This window comes from Scomber scombrus, chromosome 10 (assembly GCF_963691925.1).
Source record: "Scomber scombrus chromosome 10, fScoSco1.1, whole genome shotgun sequence".
Classification (NCBI taxonomy): Eukaryota; Metazoa; Chordata; class Actinopteri; order Scombriformes; family Scombridae; genus Scomber; species Scomber scombrus.
Window position 1 is genome coordinate 13211301 of NC_084979.1, and position 17120 is coordinate 13228420.

General features: G+C 40.3%; 2 protein-coding genes across 4 annotated transcripts in view; both read left to right on the forward strand.

The window, feature by feature from the left end:
• Positions 1-8107, forward strand: part of pex14 (peroxisomal biogenesis factor 14) — a 46051-nt gene extending 37944 nt beyond the window's left edge. The window contains exons 8-10 of one of the 3 annotated variants that reach the window (XM_062427614.1): positions 3155-3246; positions 5611-6073; positions 7430-8107. In XM_062427614.1, the coding sequence (XP_062283598.1) occupies positions 3155-3246; positions 5611-6073; positions 7430-7453 (579 nt within the window). In that variant the 3' untranslated portion in view covers positions 7454-8107. Of the gene's footprint in view, positions 1-3154; positions 3247-5610 lie in introns of all 3 variants that reach the window. The other 2 variants (XM_062427616.1, XM_062427615.1) reach the window with 2 other exon arrangements.
• Positions 1-17120, forward strand: part of exosc10 (exosome component 10) — a 161907-nt gene that overhangs the window by 101468 nt on the left and 43319 nt on the right. The gene's annotated exons all lie outside the window — the stretch shown is intronic.

Consider the following 17120-nt stretch of genomic DNA (forward strand, 5'->3'; position numbering starts at 1 on the left):
ATCTTTACTATCTACAGTATGTGCGCTGTAAAACACATCTAGCCAGTGTAGTGGTGGCTGATAATTAAATAGGTGGCATATCTCTCATCGGTTGAGCTTTGTGTTATTTTGGCTATGGTTGGTTGGTTCATTTGTTTGTTGGATGTTTGTTCGTGGATAAAGCCTTTTCCAGTTTAGAGTGCCAAGTGCAGAATTATACTCTTCAATGTTAAGGCCACACTGAGCCCTTTAGAGCCCTGCACCTGTATACCAGGAAGTATGGTAGAAGTCAAACAACGTTTTTGCATGATGCCTTCTTCAGGGTAAAAGCACAAATCATCAGACTATATTATGTAACCTAAAGGACAGGTTGTTCAAATTAGTGACATAAAAAGGAAATTGACATGAACATATGAAATATAGAACTTTAGTGAAAGGATCCAAGAAAAGCCTCATCTGTATGTGATATAAACCAGCAAATTGAAAAAAAGCTGAATCACAGTTAAACTTTGTTATATACACATTTAAATCAAATACAAAATTAATTCCAGACGCATGCACAATATTTAAGGTTCTGCAGAGAAACATTTTAGTTTTTAACATTATTTAAATGGGTTAATATATTTGTATTTTTTCATGTAAAGAATCATGTAGTAAAAACTTACACAGTAGAAAATCATTTAAGTGCCTGCAAATATAGACACTGAAAATTAATCATTGCATACCAGCTAAAATTGCATAATTACATTTTACATCCACATTTTCAAAGACAAATACAGTATAGTAGCAGTACTACTACTATAGACATAATAATAAGAAATCATCATAGTTGTTGAGTTCTGCATTGCAAAGTGAAATATTAACCGATGTGTGTGATGTGCTGTATATCCACAGACCTGGCAGAATCTCAGTGATGTTGCTTTTGTAATAATCAAAGTTGCTAAATCATTGCAGAGGTTAAATATTTTGATCAGCAGTTTGTTAAAACAGCGCATCTCACACATTCATGCGGTCTGTTAAATATGTGTCAGCACTTCAGGTTCAGCACACTTTCAATCTCTCCAGTCATTGATACCCCACCACTCAGCCTCCACACAAGCACCTAGTGCACTTAACAGTAAGAGTGTCATACAGTGTGTGTGTGTGTGTGTGTGTGTATATACACACTGACATAATGTATCTCAAAGCTGAAATTCAGCACTAGCCCAACATTTAATTAGGTTTCTTCAGACTTAATAAGACATATATGTCAGAGGTAGTGTTGTGTGACAAGCTTTGATGTGAGATAGTATATGGTGTTGTTCTGTAGATAATGCATATTATGTACATTATGTATAAAGCGGTTGACAACTCCACTGTTCTTTTCTCATTTCAAGTGATTTAAGCATATAGACATTATTTGGAGCAATCTGCCTTTTTCTGAAGATGATTCTGTGCCTCCAAAGTCTTTCAGCTCAGCCCATACAGCAATTAATTTTTTTCGATGTAAAATGAGAGAGAAGCAGAATCCAGCCTTATTATACGGGTGCCTTGGGGAGGCAAGGGATTAAGATGGTTCTAATGAGGTGACGGCTGTAATAAGAGTGTCTTCAGCAGGCCTCCAATGCACCACCTCTAAACCACGGCTCCTTATCAGCGAGGTTTAGGAGCTGATAAGAGCCAAAAAAAAAAACCCTCCTTCCCCCCTCGCCTCCTTTTCTGTATCCCTTCACTTCTCCTCCTCTGCCTCCCTCCTTCCACTGTAAATGAGTCTGATCCCTTTCAGATGTGATTCAATTAATTTCTCTTAGATTTAATTACAAGCGAAAGAGTCCAAGTTATCCCTCTCCCCTCGATAGGGGGTCCATGCTTCCTAACAAGCTTCCTCTGGTGAGTCAGGAGAGTCTTAATTACAGTTTTTACTTTTCTTTTATCCCACTTTTTCCCTTGTCTTCTCCCTCTCCTCCCTCTGGTCTCATCAGTCTATCCTCCTGTTCTTGCACATGTTGGTGCTTTTTATTCAGGGATAGACTAAGAATGGGGAGCAATTATCTACATCGATGGTTCACAACAGTTTTGGCTTGAAGCTCTTTAAAGCCAAGCAATGCCTACTCATGACTCCTCATCACAGGTTGTATTTGTCCGTGAGGAGTTAAACTAAAAATTTGCGTTGCCTTCATGGATGGTTTCATTTGTTGTATAGACAAAATCAAATATGATGTTATTTTGACCAAATGCTTCGATATCAATATTGCGGTATTGGATGAATATTGGTGCTTTCACAAAATATTCACACATTGAGATTTTGATGAATAATCACCAGTAATGTGGATATAATGACTGTGTTCTTAATCATCTTGCAACTCCTCAGTTGCCTCGTTACCAAATTCTGCTCCACTTCACTTTGGCCCTTTCTTTCCATTTAAGTTGCTATAAAGTAAAGTAAGACAACAGTCCACAACATTTTGCATTAGTTGTATTCAGTTTTATCATCACATTCAACTGTTGCCATGGCATTTTCTTCTCTCTGCCTTTATGAAAACTCATCATTTTACAGCGCCATCTGTCAATGTCCTGCCTAGCCCTAAAAAGTGCTGCAGAGACAGATTTTGGGCAGCAATTTGTTATTCAAATACTTTGCCATTATTCCCTTTAGCATTTCATGCTGCCCCAGTGTGTGTGATAACACACGCCTTTGATAAAAGACAAAAAGAACAAAACAAACTGCTAAGCTATGGTCTGCCTTCATGAATGCGGCCATTGTTCAAGATAAAGTCATTATCCAAAACACTGGACACTGGCCTAACCTTTTCTAGATAGTATGGAAAATTATGTAAAAACAGCATGATTCACACTCACTAGACTTTCTGAACAATGAAGTCCATAAAGACTGTAGTTGGATTGTTTGTCCTCTGTCATCACCAGCGGTAGGCAGTTGTGAGGTTGTAAAGTTGACAGATGACCTGACTGTATAAGAACATGTGGCTTTTAGCATTTGCATTTGCCATATTTGTTTACCTTCCTTTTTTTAAACAAAAGCTTTTTTTTATCATTTCATATGTGCCGAGTGAGAATAGAGGAGTCGTTAAAAGACACGTATTGACTTTATGGTGTGACCCTGCATGTGACCTGAACCGTGCATGTGTGTGTCACTGACAGTTGTTGTGTGTGTCTCCCTTGTATTTTTCCTATATAGTCATCATCTGCAACCAACCGCATCCTGGACAACCAAACAGTTGGAGAGCTGAAAACTGAGATCGTCTCTTTGAAGGGCTTACTGCTCAGCAGGTAACAAAGTTATCCAGACCCCCACCCGTCACAGGTGTGCGTGTTTCTGTCGGTTTGTGTGTGTGAGTGTGTGTTTATTGAAGGGCCACAGGGCTTACTGTTGTCAAGCTTTTTCGAGGTCCTGGATACAGTCCATTTGAACCATGTGAAGGTGTTAAACAGGAATAAAGCACTCTCCACTTCATATGTAATTAACTCAAGTGTCAAACATTCCATCTGTTAACATCTAGAGCTGCACTGATTACTTAATAAATCTTTTTGAGCCACCTTTTAAGAAAAGATGTTAAAATTCTACGGTTCCAACTTATTAAAAGTGTATATTTTTTCACTAGTTTTTATGTTTCATTAGTCCTCTCTGTTAGTAAACCGAATATCTTTATCGTTGTGGACTATTGGTTGGGACAAAGCAAGGCATTTTAAGTTGAATCTTTAGCTTTTCGAAAGAGTAATCAATATTTTTCACAATTCTCTGAAATTGTATATAGATACCAAGCAATTACTAATAAAATAATCATTAGTTGCAGCCGTATTTACATGCACTCTTATCCAGATAAGATTTTGGCCCCATTTCATTTACACCTGACTTTAAAACACATGTTAAACTGTCCACTTAATGTTGCTTTTTTAAATTACTCTTACATTTTTTTTGTTTATTATTTTAGTTTGCACATATGAAAAAAGATTGAAACGCAACTATTTGTCAGGTTAAAACACAGATAAAGATTACAATATCATTACAGTAGATTTATTGAAAAAAGCCAAGCAGCCTATTGTGTGGCTTATCAGGAAGAGCATATACGCTGAGCATGAGAGGTCATCTTTGACTTCTGAATCAGTAATTTGACAAACCTTAACTCAGGGTACACTTACTAGTTTTTGCAGAGATTTCAACCATGTCTAGTGGTCTTTGCTAAGTTGTATTCACTTGACTGAAGTATGTTTCAGGGATAGCCGTCAACTTACATCTGGTCTATGACTTAGACATATCGATATAATTAAATTAACTCCATCTGCTGAAGAAGACTGCCAGATGTGGTTAAAAGTTCTGACCAAAAAAATCTTGACTCAAGGTGAACTTATGAGCCTTCTTCAGGATCTTTTCATACCCACTTTTACACTGCAGTACTGTTTCATGCTGTAGATGGCCTGAGGGTCTGTGTTTGTATATGAATGAATAAAACAAGAGACCACATAACATCACATTGCTCTTCCAAATTACTCGCGCACTTAATGCATGAACATTCGTCTCAAATGTTTTTTAGGTATAATCTCACAGGCACAAGAGGTTATGATACTGATTGCACCATTTCTTTTACTTCACAACTTGCCTCAGCCAATTAGCATACTGAAAGCATCAGCTGGTCTTCTGTGTTTTAATGCTTTTATTGGTAAGCAAGATAAGTACACATGTGCATAATTGCTCCTATGAAATGCAACTTAAGTAATCTGATGAGTACAAATATGAAAACATATCAAGAGAAGGTACTTCTATGAACTAAAATACTTTAGCCATTTGTCGTCTGGATAAAATCTGATATCTGCCACATATTAATACAAGTTGTAAAGCATTTACTGTTAAAAGTCTCATTGTATACTGCTAGACGTCCCCTCATTCTTTCCATCTCTGTTCCTCAATCTAGTCAGGCACAACCCTGTTCAGTCAGGCCCATTAGCATGCATGATTATGTATCTGTGTTTATAATGAAGCCTGAAGTAAGAGTGTACATCAGAAAACCGGCTAAGATGAAATTGCCTCAGAACTGTCTAGTTGAGGATGTTTTGTTCCCCTCGTACATTCTAATGAGTAACAATCCCTTTGTCGTTTACTTTCTTGACTTCACCCTGACTCTTGCAGTGAATTTTCTGGCAAAGGCTTGAATCAACAAAAACTAAAGGCTCTGTTTCACCATCTGTCTCTAAACTTGTTCCCGTCCTTTTCAAATGATCCAAATCATCTCCAAACTGTTTTCTTAACCACCGAGAAGTGCTGATCCCATTATGATTCAACATTGTCTTTTTGATCTTAAAAGCTGCAGTGGATGTAATTAAAAAAATCTTAGAGCATCTTTACCAGGTGTGATGAACATCTGGCAGTTTGGGGGGGTAAAATAAGTTTTCTCCGCTGTAATTACGAGAATTACATAGGATGCTTAGTGTGTGGCTGCATGCTAAAATGTAAAGTAGCTTGAGGATATGTTCTCACTCAGCACCTGACTTAAGAAGCTATATATAGATTTGTGGTTGCCCAATTACAGCTGATTACATCGTGGGAAAGCTCTTTTCACACATTTTGATCACAGTGAGGTTTTTGATGAGGCCTCATTTTCTTTCTCCCTCTTGTCTGCCCCCCTCCCCTCCCGACAGGAAACAATTCCCTTCCACTCCCGCCATTCCTAAGATCCCCTCATGGCAGATTCCCCTGAAACCAGCTTCGGCATCCGGCTCGCAATCCACCAACCATACCAACAGCAGCAGCGACATCTCTCCTGTCAGTAACGAGTCTGCCAGCTCCTCCCCTGTCAAAGATGGACTCCACAGCCCCCAGGATGCACTGGGGGGGCCTGATGGAGCCCTCAGTATCAACGGTGATACCGGCACTGTTGGCCTCGGGGCAACACTACCCCTGGACCTGAAAGACCAGGTCCGTATGGAGGTGCAGGGGGAGGAGGAGAAGAAGGAGGAAGAGGAGGATGATGTCAGCCATGTAGATGAGGAGGAGGAGGATGGTCTAAGCATACAGACAGAGGACCGGCGAGGTGGGGACGGACAGATTAACGAACAGGTGGACAAACTGAGGCGGCCCGAGGGTGCCAGCAATGAGAGCGAGGTGGATTAGACCTTTAGCAGAACACACAAAAACAATCTCCAAACACTTCCTCACATGTTGACGGTTTTATTTACATTCTGCTCCTCTGCCGACACTCATACTGTTAGGTTTTTTTTTGTTTTGTTTTTTTCAAATCCACTTCTGTTTCCGCTTGTGTCTGTCATATCTTAATCTTGAGCAAAATGAGGAGTAGGCGTGAGCGTGAGAAGACCCAAAACTGACAAATATTTGAATGTCTAGTCGACACACGGCTTACCTCGATTTACTTTTCATCATGCAAACTAAATGACTGCGTGCCAAGCTGAGCACCATGTTGTGACGTTTCTTTGAAATGGGAAATGACGAGCAATAGTCAAATCAGAATGAAAAGGCAGTATGCAGTAACAACCGTGTGTGACTTACCGCTTTTAATTTTCATGATTCGATCAGATAATTCACAGCTTAGCCTTGGTGTCTTGTAATTGTACTAATGCTCTTATACAGACCAAAGAGGCAGCGCTGCACAGAATATCTCTCCTTTATAGTGCAGCTGTAGGTCAGGAGTCATATGTTGCTTCTTCAATCTCAAAGTTACCGTGTGGTTCCAGAGAAGCATTAGCAGAGTTTGTCTCCCAGTTGATGGCAATAGGAGAGGACAAGCTCTTCCAGGGCTCGAGCTTTTAGCCTCTTTTATGTGTCCTTTCGCATTGGTGTCAGTCTGTCAATAATTCACAAGGCCAGCAGGGTGGCATTTGGGTGAAATAAAAGCCCTGAAATTCGAGATTAGAATGTGATGACGGGCTTTGTTCCATGCCGGTGTCAGAGTGCTCATACGCTCAAAGGAGTGGAAGATAAATGTTTTTCCCCCGCTTTCCTCTTTCACTGAGGGCTGAATTTGTGCATCTTTGCGAGTGTGTTTGTGCGTGGCAGGCGAGAAAACCCAGACTGTCTGCTGTGCTGTATCTGTGTCTCCAGCAGGGCAGCTGATTTGGTTTGTGAAGTATGTTAATAATCAAATGATCAACAAATAACAGATGTATTAGTTCATGCAGCTTGAAATGTCAAGGAGGCTAAAAGCGGAAATCTAATACAGAAAGCCCAGTTGCATTGTATTATTTTCCGTGACAAACCCTCCGGTCCAAATTATGTAGGGCCTCCCACAGTGAGTAATCTTTACAGAAAACGGCGCCAATATTTTGTAATTAGGCTACAGTAAGACAACAACGGCTGCCACAGATGGAAGTTGCAGAACTTGTATCACTTTTTTTTTTCTCAGTGTGGAGGTGGATGGGGGAAGTTTTAAAGAATTGCCCCATGATTGAAAAGGAAAGTAATAAATGAATACTTGACTTATTGAATTACTCACTCTGTCTCCAGCTAACAAGAAGAGTCCATGAGTGAGAAGAAGGGATATCAGCTCTCGTGCCATTTCCACCTCCTTCACATGGCCTTCATAGGAATACAGAAAAGGTAGAGGGGCACCGGACATTTCTGTGTGACACCAGTCCTAACCAAACCGACTGTTTAGTTATGTTGATTTTGTTTATGATAAAAGTATCAAATGATGAGACATCAATAATGCAGTATGTAAATTATATTTTTGATCTGTTAGAAATGAATTTGTAAGGATGAATAAGGTTGGTTAAAATAATCAGAAGGTGTACTTTTTGATTTTTAGCCACTGTAGACTCATTCCTTGCTGTAACCTGCTGAATTATTGTCTGAAGTTATGATCGCAGTTAGAAATGTACACAATTGTAATAAATTTGGTTTATCTCAAGGAGAATCTCCATTATATTTATTTTAAACCAGCTGCACACAAAATACACACCAGGATAAATTGAGTGTTTCTGAGATTTGTTTTTGGCTCATTCCCTGCATTCAGTTACAGCTTTACATCAGAGTACAATTTGAACCACACACAGCTAAATACTTGACTTCCAGCAAAGGAAAGAGTTGTGATTTTTAAATCTTAATGCAGTAAAATGTAACTTATTTGTGTTCCCATCCATTTCATTAACATTAAAAGGAGGAAAAATGTACAATAACAATAAAATCACACTGAAGTTGTCTTTTAAGTGAATTATGCCTTTGTTGTCTTCATCTTCTGTTTGTGTGAATGTAGTTGTGTTTAATCGCAAACATTCATATCACATATTTTTTTCTGTTAAGCTTAAAATATTGTTTGCTAGTATTAAAATCATTCATACTTGGTTAACAGGTTATGACTTTATACATCTAGTTACACCAGCACTCATTTGTTCACAATTTGAAAAAAATACAAAATGTCTGAATATTAAGTGCTCCAAACTTCAACAAAGCTTGTCATTATACAGTTTGACAATAATATTTGCGGTTCCTGATTTGTCAGTTGTTGTTTTTTTTGGTCATATCTCCTAAGCAGTCGAAAATGTATCAGCACCAGATACAGATGAGAATATTACAGTACTACATATTGTATGTGGAATCATGAATTACCCTACTCTGAATTTTCAGAAAGCATGACATGGCAGGGACTTTCAGCCTTTTTTTCAGCTTTGCCTCTTGAAATGAGTAAGTGACATTGGTATTCATTAAAGCTTTGAGGTTTTGTTTGTCTTTTCTGTAGGCGGACTGTGAGTGCGTCTTTTGGTTTCTGTAGCTGCAGTTGTACCTTCTCAAATAGCATTTCCTTTTCTGTTTTAAATACACTGAAGATGGCCATTATATACTTAATTTTACTTTGAAATTGTATTTATTTATTTATTCATTGTTGCTTTATCCAACTACAGAAACACTGAACCAGGGTGAGACAGGCAGAAAGGAGGAAGAGGAAATAGAAGTACTATAATTTATTGCAGAGACAAAAGGTACGCTGTGATTGTTCACAGTAATCTGATGTGATCAGGGTGTATCTGCTGGGTCTTGCATTAAAAGAGGAACCAGTGTCATTCAAGTGTTTGAAAATAACCCGTTGAACTAACTAAAAGTGTGTTGTCACACTAGCACGCCTTTTAGGACACAATGCTTAGACCCGAAAACAAAAGAATTCATTAGATGATAAATGGAGCTTTAGATGATTAGATCCTTAACACTAGTTCAGCAACAAAATATCAACATTACCCTGAAGGTGGCACAGTGAAAATGCCATTTTAACTCAAATCAAAGGGGTTTACCCTCAGACTCAGCTTTCAGCAGTCTAAGCTACGCTTAGATGGAGTGTTGACATGCTCGTGCTCAGGTCATTAAGCTAAGCTACAGCATATTAATGCTACATAATTCCATGCATAACATTTATAAACGGCACATGCATTAGCTATTGTCATGCAAGAGCATGTAACTTATTTGAATCTCTGTATCTATTATAAAGTAGAATAGTGTCATGTTCTGCTGCAGCAGGCAGCTGATTTCATAGAAAGATCTGTTTAAAAAACCCCTCTGAACCTGCTTGGCACCGCATAGCAAACAGACACAGTTCACAACTAGCTGGTGAACATATTGGAGCATTTAGCAGCTTAAGAGCCAGATATTTCTACTTAAATTTAGTAAAGACCCCTTTTGAAGTGAATGTGTCCTTGCTTACATCTGTATTTACAGATGTAGTTAAAAAAAATTATTTGCAAAGTTTTGAGAAACTGAAACTGAACTGGTGCACATTTCATACTGGGAACCAGTAAAAGAAAGAATCTTACCTTCAGTCATTTGTTGTCATTTAAATTCGAGCAACTTTGTATATGTTGGATTGCTGATGATTCCCAGCATTGACCGTACAGCTCAAATCACACACAGCCATCATTTTATTTCTTCATATGCCGTTCTCAGTGGTCCCATCATAGATTCTCATCCTAAAAAAGCTAGATTGAAAAAGCCAATTTTTCCTGATACAGAGCATTCTGAATATTACCACGCATTATCAAGTGTATGAATTTAATTTATCAAGGTCTAAATGATCAATAGCATTTCACATATTGATGAGGTGTATAAACTTCTCTGAGGTTCGATACCACATCCCTTTGTAATCCATTAACCTCTCCCTAGAGTTGAGGCCAACCTTAGATTTATAGGGACCTACTGTAATAAATCCACTTGTACATCATTTAGTGTCTTAGGGGATTTGCAGTGCATTTCTGTCCAGAAAGCAGCATCTGTCCTACCCTTATATTCTCATCTCCATTTTAAGAGTCTTATCAACAACCACCACAATTTGCATACCCTTTCGAAAATGATGTATCTCTATAAATACACTTCCCGGGTAAGCCAGTGTATTAGCCAGTTACCACTGATTCTCAATGAGGTAGTGCAGAGAGGCATAGTTTGTCCACAGCAGGGGTTGGCAACCTTTTGGATGTCTTGTGCCACTCACAGACCCAAGTGCCAGTTCATTTTCATGATCAGTTATCTATTTATTTATTTACTGCTGTTGCTTATCTCTCTATCTAGATTCTGCATGCCAAAAGATCTTCACTCTACACACACACACACACACATTATTTATTATTTATATATTACTGATTTAATGCGACCCTTGTCCCTGCTTTTCTTTGCTGAGGCACGTGTTCTCCGGTCTGTATTTGGAGAATTTCATTTTGACACATGCCTCTGAATTGTCCATAGTCATTCAGCTGTGCGCGGAACTCAAAATTGACTTCATATGTGAGAATATCTGTTCGCACATATATGTGGATCCACCTGCGAAAATCAATGCAAAGGCCCTTTTTCAGACAATTAAACTTCTCTGGCAAGCTTTCCCCACAGGCCGGAATGGAGCCCCTTTAATCGATGTTGGCAGTGTCCAGTGTTTTGCCCATACTGAAGAGGCGTTGAGTTCTATCTGCTGCATTTCAAACTCCTCAAATTTCATCTACTGGGAAAAAAAAATAAAAATTGGGCTATGTTGCTGTAAGTCCTGAAATCTGGCACATACTGACGTCATTGCAGCTGCCAGTTTGATGTCCTGACAGCTCCTTCAGGTTTCTTGAAGTAACAAAAGATCCCGGTTTCAATGCCCTGAGCCAGTGCTGTCTGGCCCATGCCTTGAAGCTGCAGGTTGAACTTGTTGAGATGGCCTGTGATCTCCATTTCACGAGCCATTTCTCATCCAGCTCAGAGTAGTCTTGCTCCTTGCCGATCACAAAGGCCTTGATTGCATCAAAGCACTCTGCAAACCCTGTGAATCCTGTCCAGACATCTGAACTGATGGTGTGTCAAAGAGGGCCGAGCCACAAGATAACCATTTTCACCACTTTAGCCAGCATGCTATTAAGATCAAACTTTGACATTTTTGTGCACAAATGATACTGGTGAATAAAGCAATGGAACTCATAGAATAACCAATTTGAAATCCCTACTGCTTCCCTGCCATTGCCGGGGCTATATCGGTGGTAACAGCAAATATGTTTTTGATACCAACTCCTGGGCGGTACAGGGTTGTAAACAGGCTGCTTTTCTTCTTGTACAGGGCCACTGTCCTCTTGATTGATTCAGTTTTATCAGCCTTATCTTTCAAGTTTTTCTCATGCCTTGTTTCAAATTATGTATTACACCTGTTTTACAACATTTTCACAGCACAGAGTGCACAAAACACAGCCCTTTTGTGAAATGAATCCAAATTTGGACAACATACTTTTTTTGTTTCTGCCATTGTCAATTGTTCTTGAAATAAAGCAATAAAGAAATCTAGCTAGCTATCCGACTTTTTCACTACCGCTATAATACTGCGCTTGTCAGCAGATCGGAGGGAGTGGGGAGGAGGGGTATGAAAGACCACGCCAATTGTATGCGCTCTACTGCTGTCAAAAACAAAGGTGAATTTTGGGACTAACTGATTATTTCAGTACTGTTTTAAGTTAAACAGTTAATTTAATTCACCATTGTACAATATTTTACATTCAAATGTTTAACTTAAAAAAAAGTATATTAGAAAATCATTTTTAATGATCATTTTTAATGATTTTCTCCACATACCCATGTTAATGGCCCCGCGTGCCACCGTGGGCACATGTACCATAGGTTGCTGACCCCTGGTCCAAAGCAACACCTTGGTTTTGACACCATTTGGCTCACCGGTTGGGAGCCTTAACCTCATCAATCTTGCTGCTAAATGGAGAGCACTCAATAGGATAGTGTATTGACGCGCTCTGAACTCTATTGTTCTCTAGAACTGAGCACTCAGCAGGTTAGAGGGCTGAGTGTCTCCTTGGATCAATGCAAGTGTTGTTAGCCAGTCAGAGGGCTACCATGGTTCTGTCTGCACCACACTGTACTCACATAATCTGCACTGGTTAAAAACTCCTCCTCCTCCTCCTCCTTGAGATGTTAATCCTGGTCCAGCTACTGTTTTCTTCCACACTGATTCACAATCATTTACATCCTAGAGATATAGGTCCAGTTCTTGAAACATCAAGCTCCACCCAACATAGCTTTCAGACATCTCCAGCGGAGCTCTCTAAGGGGAAGTGTGTCCTATAAAAATTTGCATAGGAAAGGTCATGGACAATGCAGGAAAAGGGGGCATGAGGATGCAATCTTCCTCCTTCCTCTTCCCTGTGAGATAAGAAGCAGGTGCCATGCAGCTGGGAACAATCTGATGCAATACTTGATGTGTAACAAGGCCTCTGGAACACCACCGGTTGCTTTACCTCTCTGGAAATATCCCTTTACTCCTTGGGAATCCTCGTCTGGACTGATATTATCACCATCTGCAGTGAAAATCTGCTAACCTTATGTCAAGATGTTCTTTTCAAAGTCCTGAAATTTAATTTTTTTGAATATGCAATATTTCTGGAGACACTACCATTTTCTCTTTTTGACATACCCTGACTTTTCCATTAGTGCCACCGGCTGGTTGGCATGTGTTTTTTTTGTTGTTGTTTTTTTCTTGATGGCTACTGGTTGCATTGCTTTGAAATTTGACATACTTTAATGTATTTACCCCTCAGGATGAACTATAGTAACTGATTCCCTAACTTTCCATCTAGCGGCACCATCAGGCCAACATTTCATGACTAAATCCCTAAAAAACAAATGACATTCCCATCAGCCGTTGCTGTACTTTGTGTTAATGCTAATTAGATAATATTAGCATGCGAAACGAAGGTGGCAAACATGGTTAACATTATAAGCCACCAGTTAAACATACGCATGTTAGCATTGTAAAAGTGAGCATGTTAGCATGCTAAGTACAGCCTCACAGACTGTAGTGTTTTTTAAAATATATTTATGGTCTACATAGGCTTAAAATTCCCTGGGTTGGCAGACCTAAGCCTTTCTCTGACTGATGCATTTCCTCAATAGTGTTTCAGCAGTGAAAATAAAGAAGCATGGGTCACCTCCAAGAGCTCTCCACGGCTGTCTCTCTAAAAGCTGCTTACCAGCTCTGAGCAGCCACTGAACACTGGCTGCTTCCTGGTGAAAATGAGAACATTTGACAAGCCAAGGTCACCAGGGGGCTTTGACTGTATAAGGCTTCAATCGCAGGGCCCAGCAAACACTGCAAAGTCATAAAGCACTTTGTCATCACTCGCTATATAAACTCTCAACAATCAAGTGGGATCACATTCCCTCCCCTCCACCCTCCCACTCTGTGTGGCCTGTGTCACTTGATTTTCTCCTGGCGCTGTTTCAAATCCAAATGGAGTACGTGGATACTGGTTGGCTGTCATGTGGAAGACTGCGGTGCCTCTTTGTGCCGTGGGGCCTAAAAGCTTTACTCACCTTATTGGCAGGTAAAGGAAGGCAGTGAGACAGGGTGAAGAAAAACACTGTAAGACTGTAAAAAAAAACAGGGAGGTGGGTACTGGTTGGCAGTATTTATGAATGGTCCAATAATGAGCCATCACAAGCGTGGTGGCCATGAGAACACGAAGGGAGTCAAGACACAAAAAACAAATGCCCTTGTCCTGCGCTGGTGGGAAGCAGCGACGCTGTTGTGAGGAGATTGGATTATCCGAGGGAAGGCCTGTCAGCCCGCTGAGGGACCGCGGCTGCAGGCTGAACAGGGGCAACAGGTGCGGTGCTCGCCAGCGTTTGTGCAAATTAGACTAATCACAGGGCCTGACTGTGGAACACCTGAAGCATGCTAGCGGCCAGTCAGACAGGGGGGGGGGGGGGGGGGGGGGGGGGGGGGGTTGATGAAAGGAGAGGAAAATAATGGGGGATACAGTCTAGAACTCTTCTTCATGGCTTTTTGCAGTGACAGTGAACCTTGTACTCAGCTAGCAAGGCAAATTCAACACGCTATTTCTGTCATCCTTGTAAATACAAGACAAAGACAAAACATTTAATAACCGCTGGTTTTTACGTAATGGCAAAACTGGTATTTACTTTTTTGGAAAATGCTGAAATGTTTACGTCTAAGACAGTTTAGTTAAAGCTAGTCAAGTAGAGTCAAGGGAGACTTCTGAAAAATCCAGTTGAGAATTAGCCTCACACCTAATCTACATATTGCAAGCGTAATTATAGTAACTTTATTGCTGTTACAACAAATGTTCTTATGAGCATTTGTTGAGCTCAGCTACTGACAAAACCACTATAGAAACAAAACAAGAAGTTCACAAATCTCCAATAGTTAAAGCAGTCAAAATAATAAGTTAAAAAGTTCAACTCTGGAAGCAAATACTTGAAGTGTTTACTGGTCAAATACATATCAGACCAATCAAAAACCATTTAGAAGGAGTGCCCTCATCGCTGTGTGGTTACAGCACATGCCATAACCGCGATGTCCCTGTTCGAGTCTGGCAAGGGACCTTTGTTGCATGTCATACTTCTCTGTCTCTCTCTCCTTGTTTCCTGTCAGCGTCTCTGCCATCAACTGCCCAAAAAAACCCCATCGATTTTCCAAACCGCTTATCCTCCAGAGGGTCGCGGGGGGGCTGGAGTCAATCCCAGCTGTGTTTGGGCGACAGGCAGGATACACCCTGGACAGGTTGCCTGTCCATCACATGGCTCACATATAGAGACAAACAATCATTCCCGCACACATTCACACCTATGGGCAATTTAGAGTCTCCAATTAACCTAACCTGTATGGTTTTGGTCTGTGGGAAGAAGCTGGAGTACCCAGAGAGAACCCACGAAGGCACAAGGAGAACATGCAAACTCCACACGGAAGGGCCCCAGCCAGCCTGCAGGTTGGAACCCAGAACCCTCTTGGTGTGAGGCGACAGTGCTAACCACTGCACCACTGTGCCGCCCAAAAAATAATATTAAAAAAACCCCAAAACATTAAGATGACAATCTGTGTTGCCATTTCACAATTAACTTATATAGGTGAATTTCACATTATTTTACAAAACAGCTACCATGTTTTTCCAGTCCAGTCTTTGCTGTGCTAATGAAAAGATTTAATTAATTAATCGATTTGTTTAGTTGGTCTATGGTGACAGTTTTCAGTTTCCTAAATCCAGAATGTTCAGTGCAAATTAAACAGAAAATTTAAGGAGAACATGCAAACTCCACACGGAAGGGCCCCAGCCAGCCTGCAGGTTGGAACCCAGAACCCTCTTGGTGTGAGGCGACAGTGCTAACCACTGCACCACTGTGCCGCCCAAAAAATAATATTAAAAAACCCCCAAAACATTAAGATGACAATCTGTGTTGCCATTTCACAATTAACTTATATAGGTGAATTTCACATTATTTTACAAAACAGCTACCATGTTTTTCCAGTCCAGTCTTTGCTGTGCTAATGAAAAGATTTAATTAATTAATCAATTTGTTTAGTTGGTCTATGGTGACAGTTTTCAGTTTCCTAAATCCAGAATGTTCAGTGCAAATTAAACAGAAAATTTAAGGAGAACATGCAAACTCCACACGGAAGGGCCCCAGCCAGCCTGCAGGTTGGAACCCAGAACCCTCTTGGTGTGAGGCGACAGTGCTAACCACTGTGCCGCCCAAAAAATAATATTAAAAAACCCCCAAAACATTAAGATGACAATCTGTGTTGCCATTTCACAATTAACTTATATAGGTGAATTTCACATTATTTTACAAAACAGCTACCATGTTTTTCCAGTCCAGTCTTTGCTGTGCTAATGAAAAGATTTAATTAATTAATCAATTTGTTTAGTTGGTCTATGGTGACAGTTTTCAGTTTCCTAAATCCAGAATGTTCAGTGCAAATTAAACAGAAAATTCACCACAGTCCTATAGCTTTCTAATCACAACTGTTAAGTCACTTCTTTTTGTAGCTCTCGCGCTGCCCAGAGGCCCAAACTTCCAGCCACCATGAGCCACGTGTGAGAATTTATGGAAAAAGTAGGATGGTCTGTGAAAAAGGGGAAGGCTGTACATTCCCTGACCTTGTCCTCCAAAATTGGCATGGATTGTCACAGCGAAATACAATCCACATTTTCATGCCCTTAGTGAGGAGGAGAGCGAGTGAAAAAAAATAATCCCAAAATCCCTCAGTGGACACCCAATGTCTTGTTTTGGAGGGTCTGCGGTACTCACAGGATTCTTTTGGTAACAGAAACCCGAAGTGAATGATGGACTTTTTCTAAAATTAGCATCAGCAGAATCTTCCCAACCTTTGCTTCTTCCATGCTACAAATATCACATTGCTGATGTATTCCATATTAAATTACTGAGTTTTAACTGAGCAGGCTGTGCAGTGTATGTTATCAACAACCATAATGTGGAAGATTAGCACACACATGATGCCCACCTGTTGCCTAGCTCTGTTTTATGAAGGTCACAGCTGTGATACTGAAACCAGTCTTTTTAAAGGCGCTCGTGATGGTCATGGGGGGTTAGGGTTGGGGGTGGGGGGGGGGGGGGGGGGGGGGGGGGGGGGGTATTCAAGAGTCATTCAACAGAAATAAAACTGATTGTGATGCTTTAGTTTTACAACAGTTCAGCAACAATGTAACCAACCAAAGACTATACTTAACTCCCTCATTTAAATCTGCCGCAACACATAAGTATTTTCTTGAAAAAAAAAAGGAAAAAAAAGACTCCACCACATGCTGTCTTTTAAATGCCACAGTTGTCACATTTCTGCTCAACCGTGCTATTTCAAGTTCAGCCTCATTCCCACCCAGCCGCTGTCAACCACATGGGAGCAGTGACATGAATGCTACATTTAAGAGGT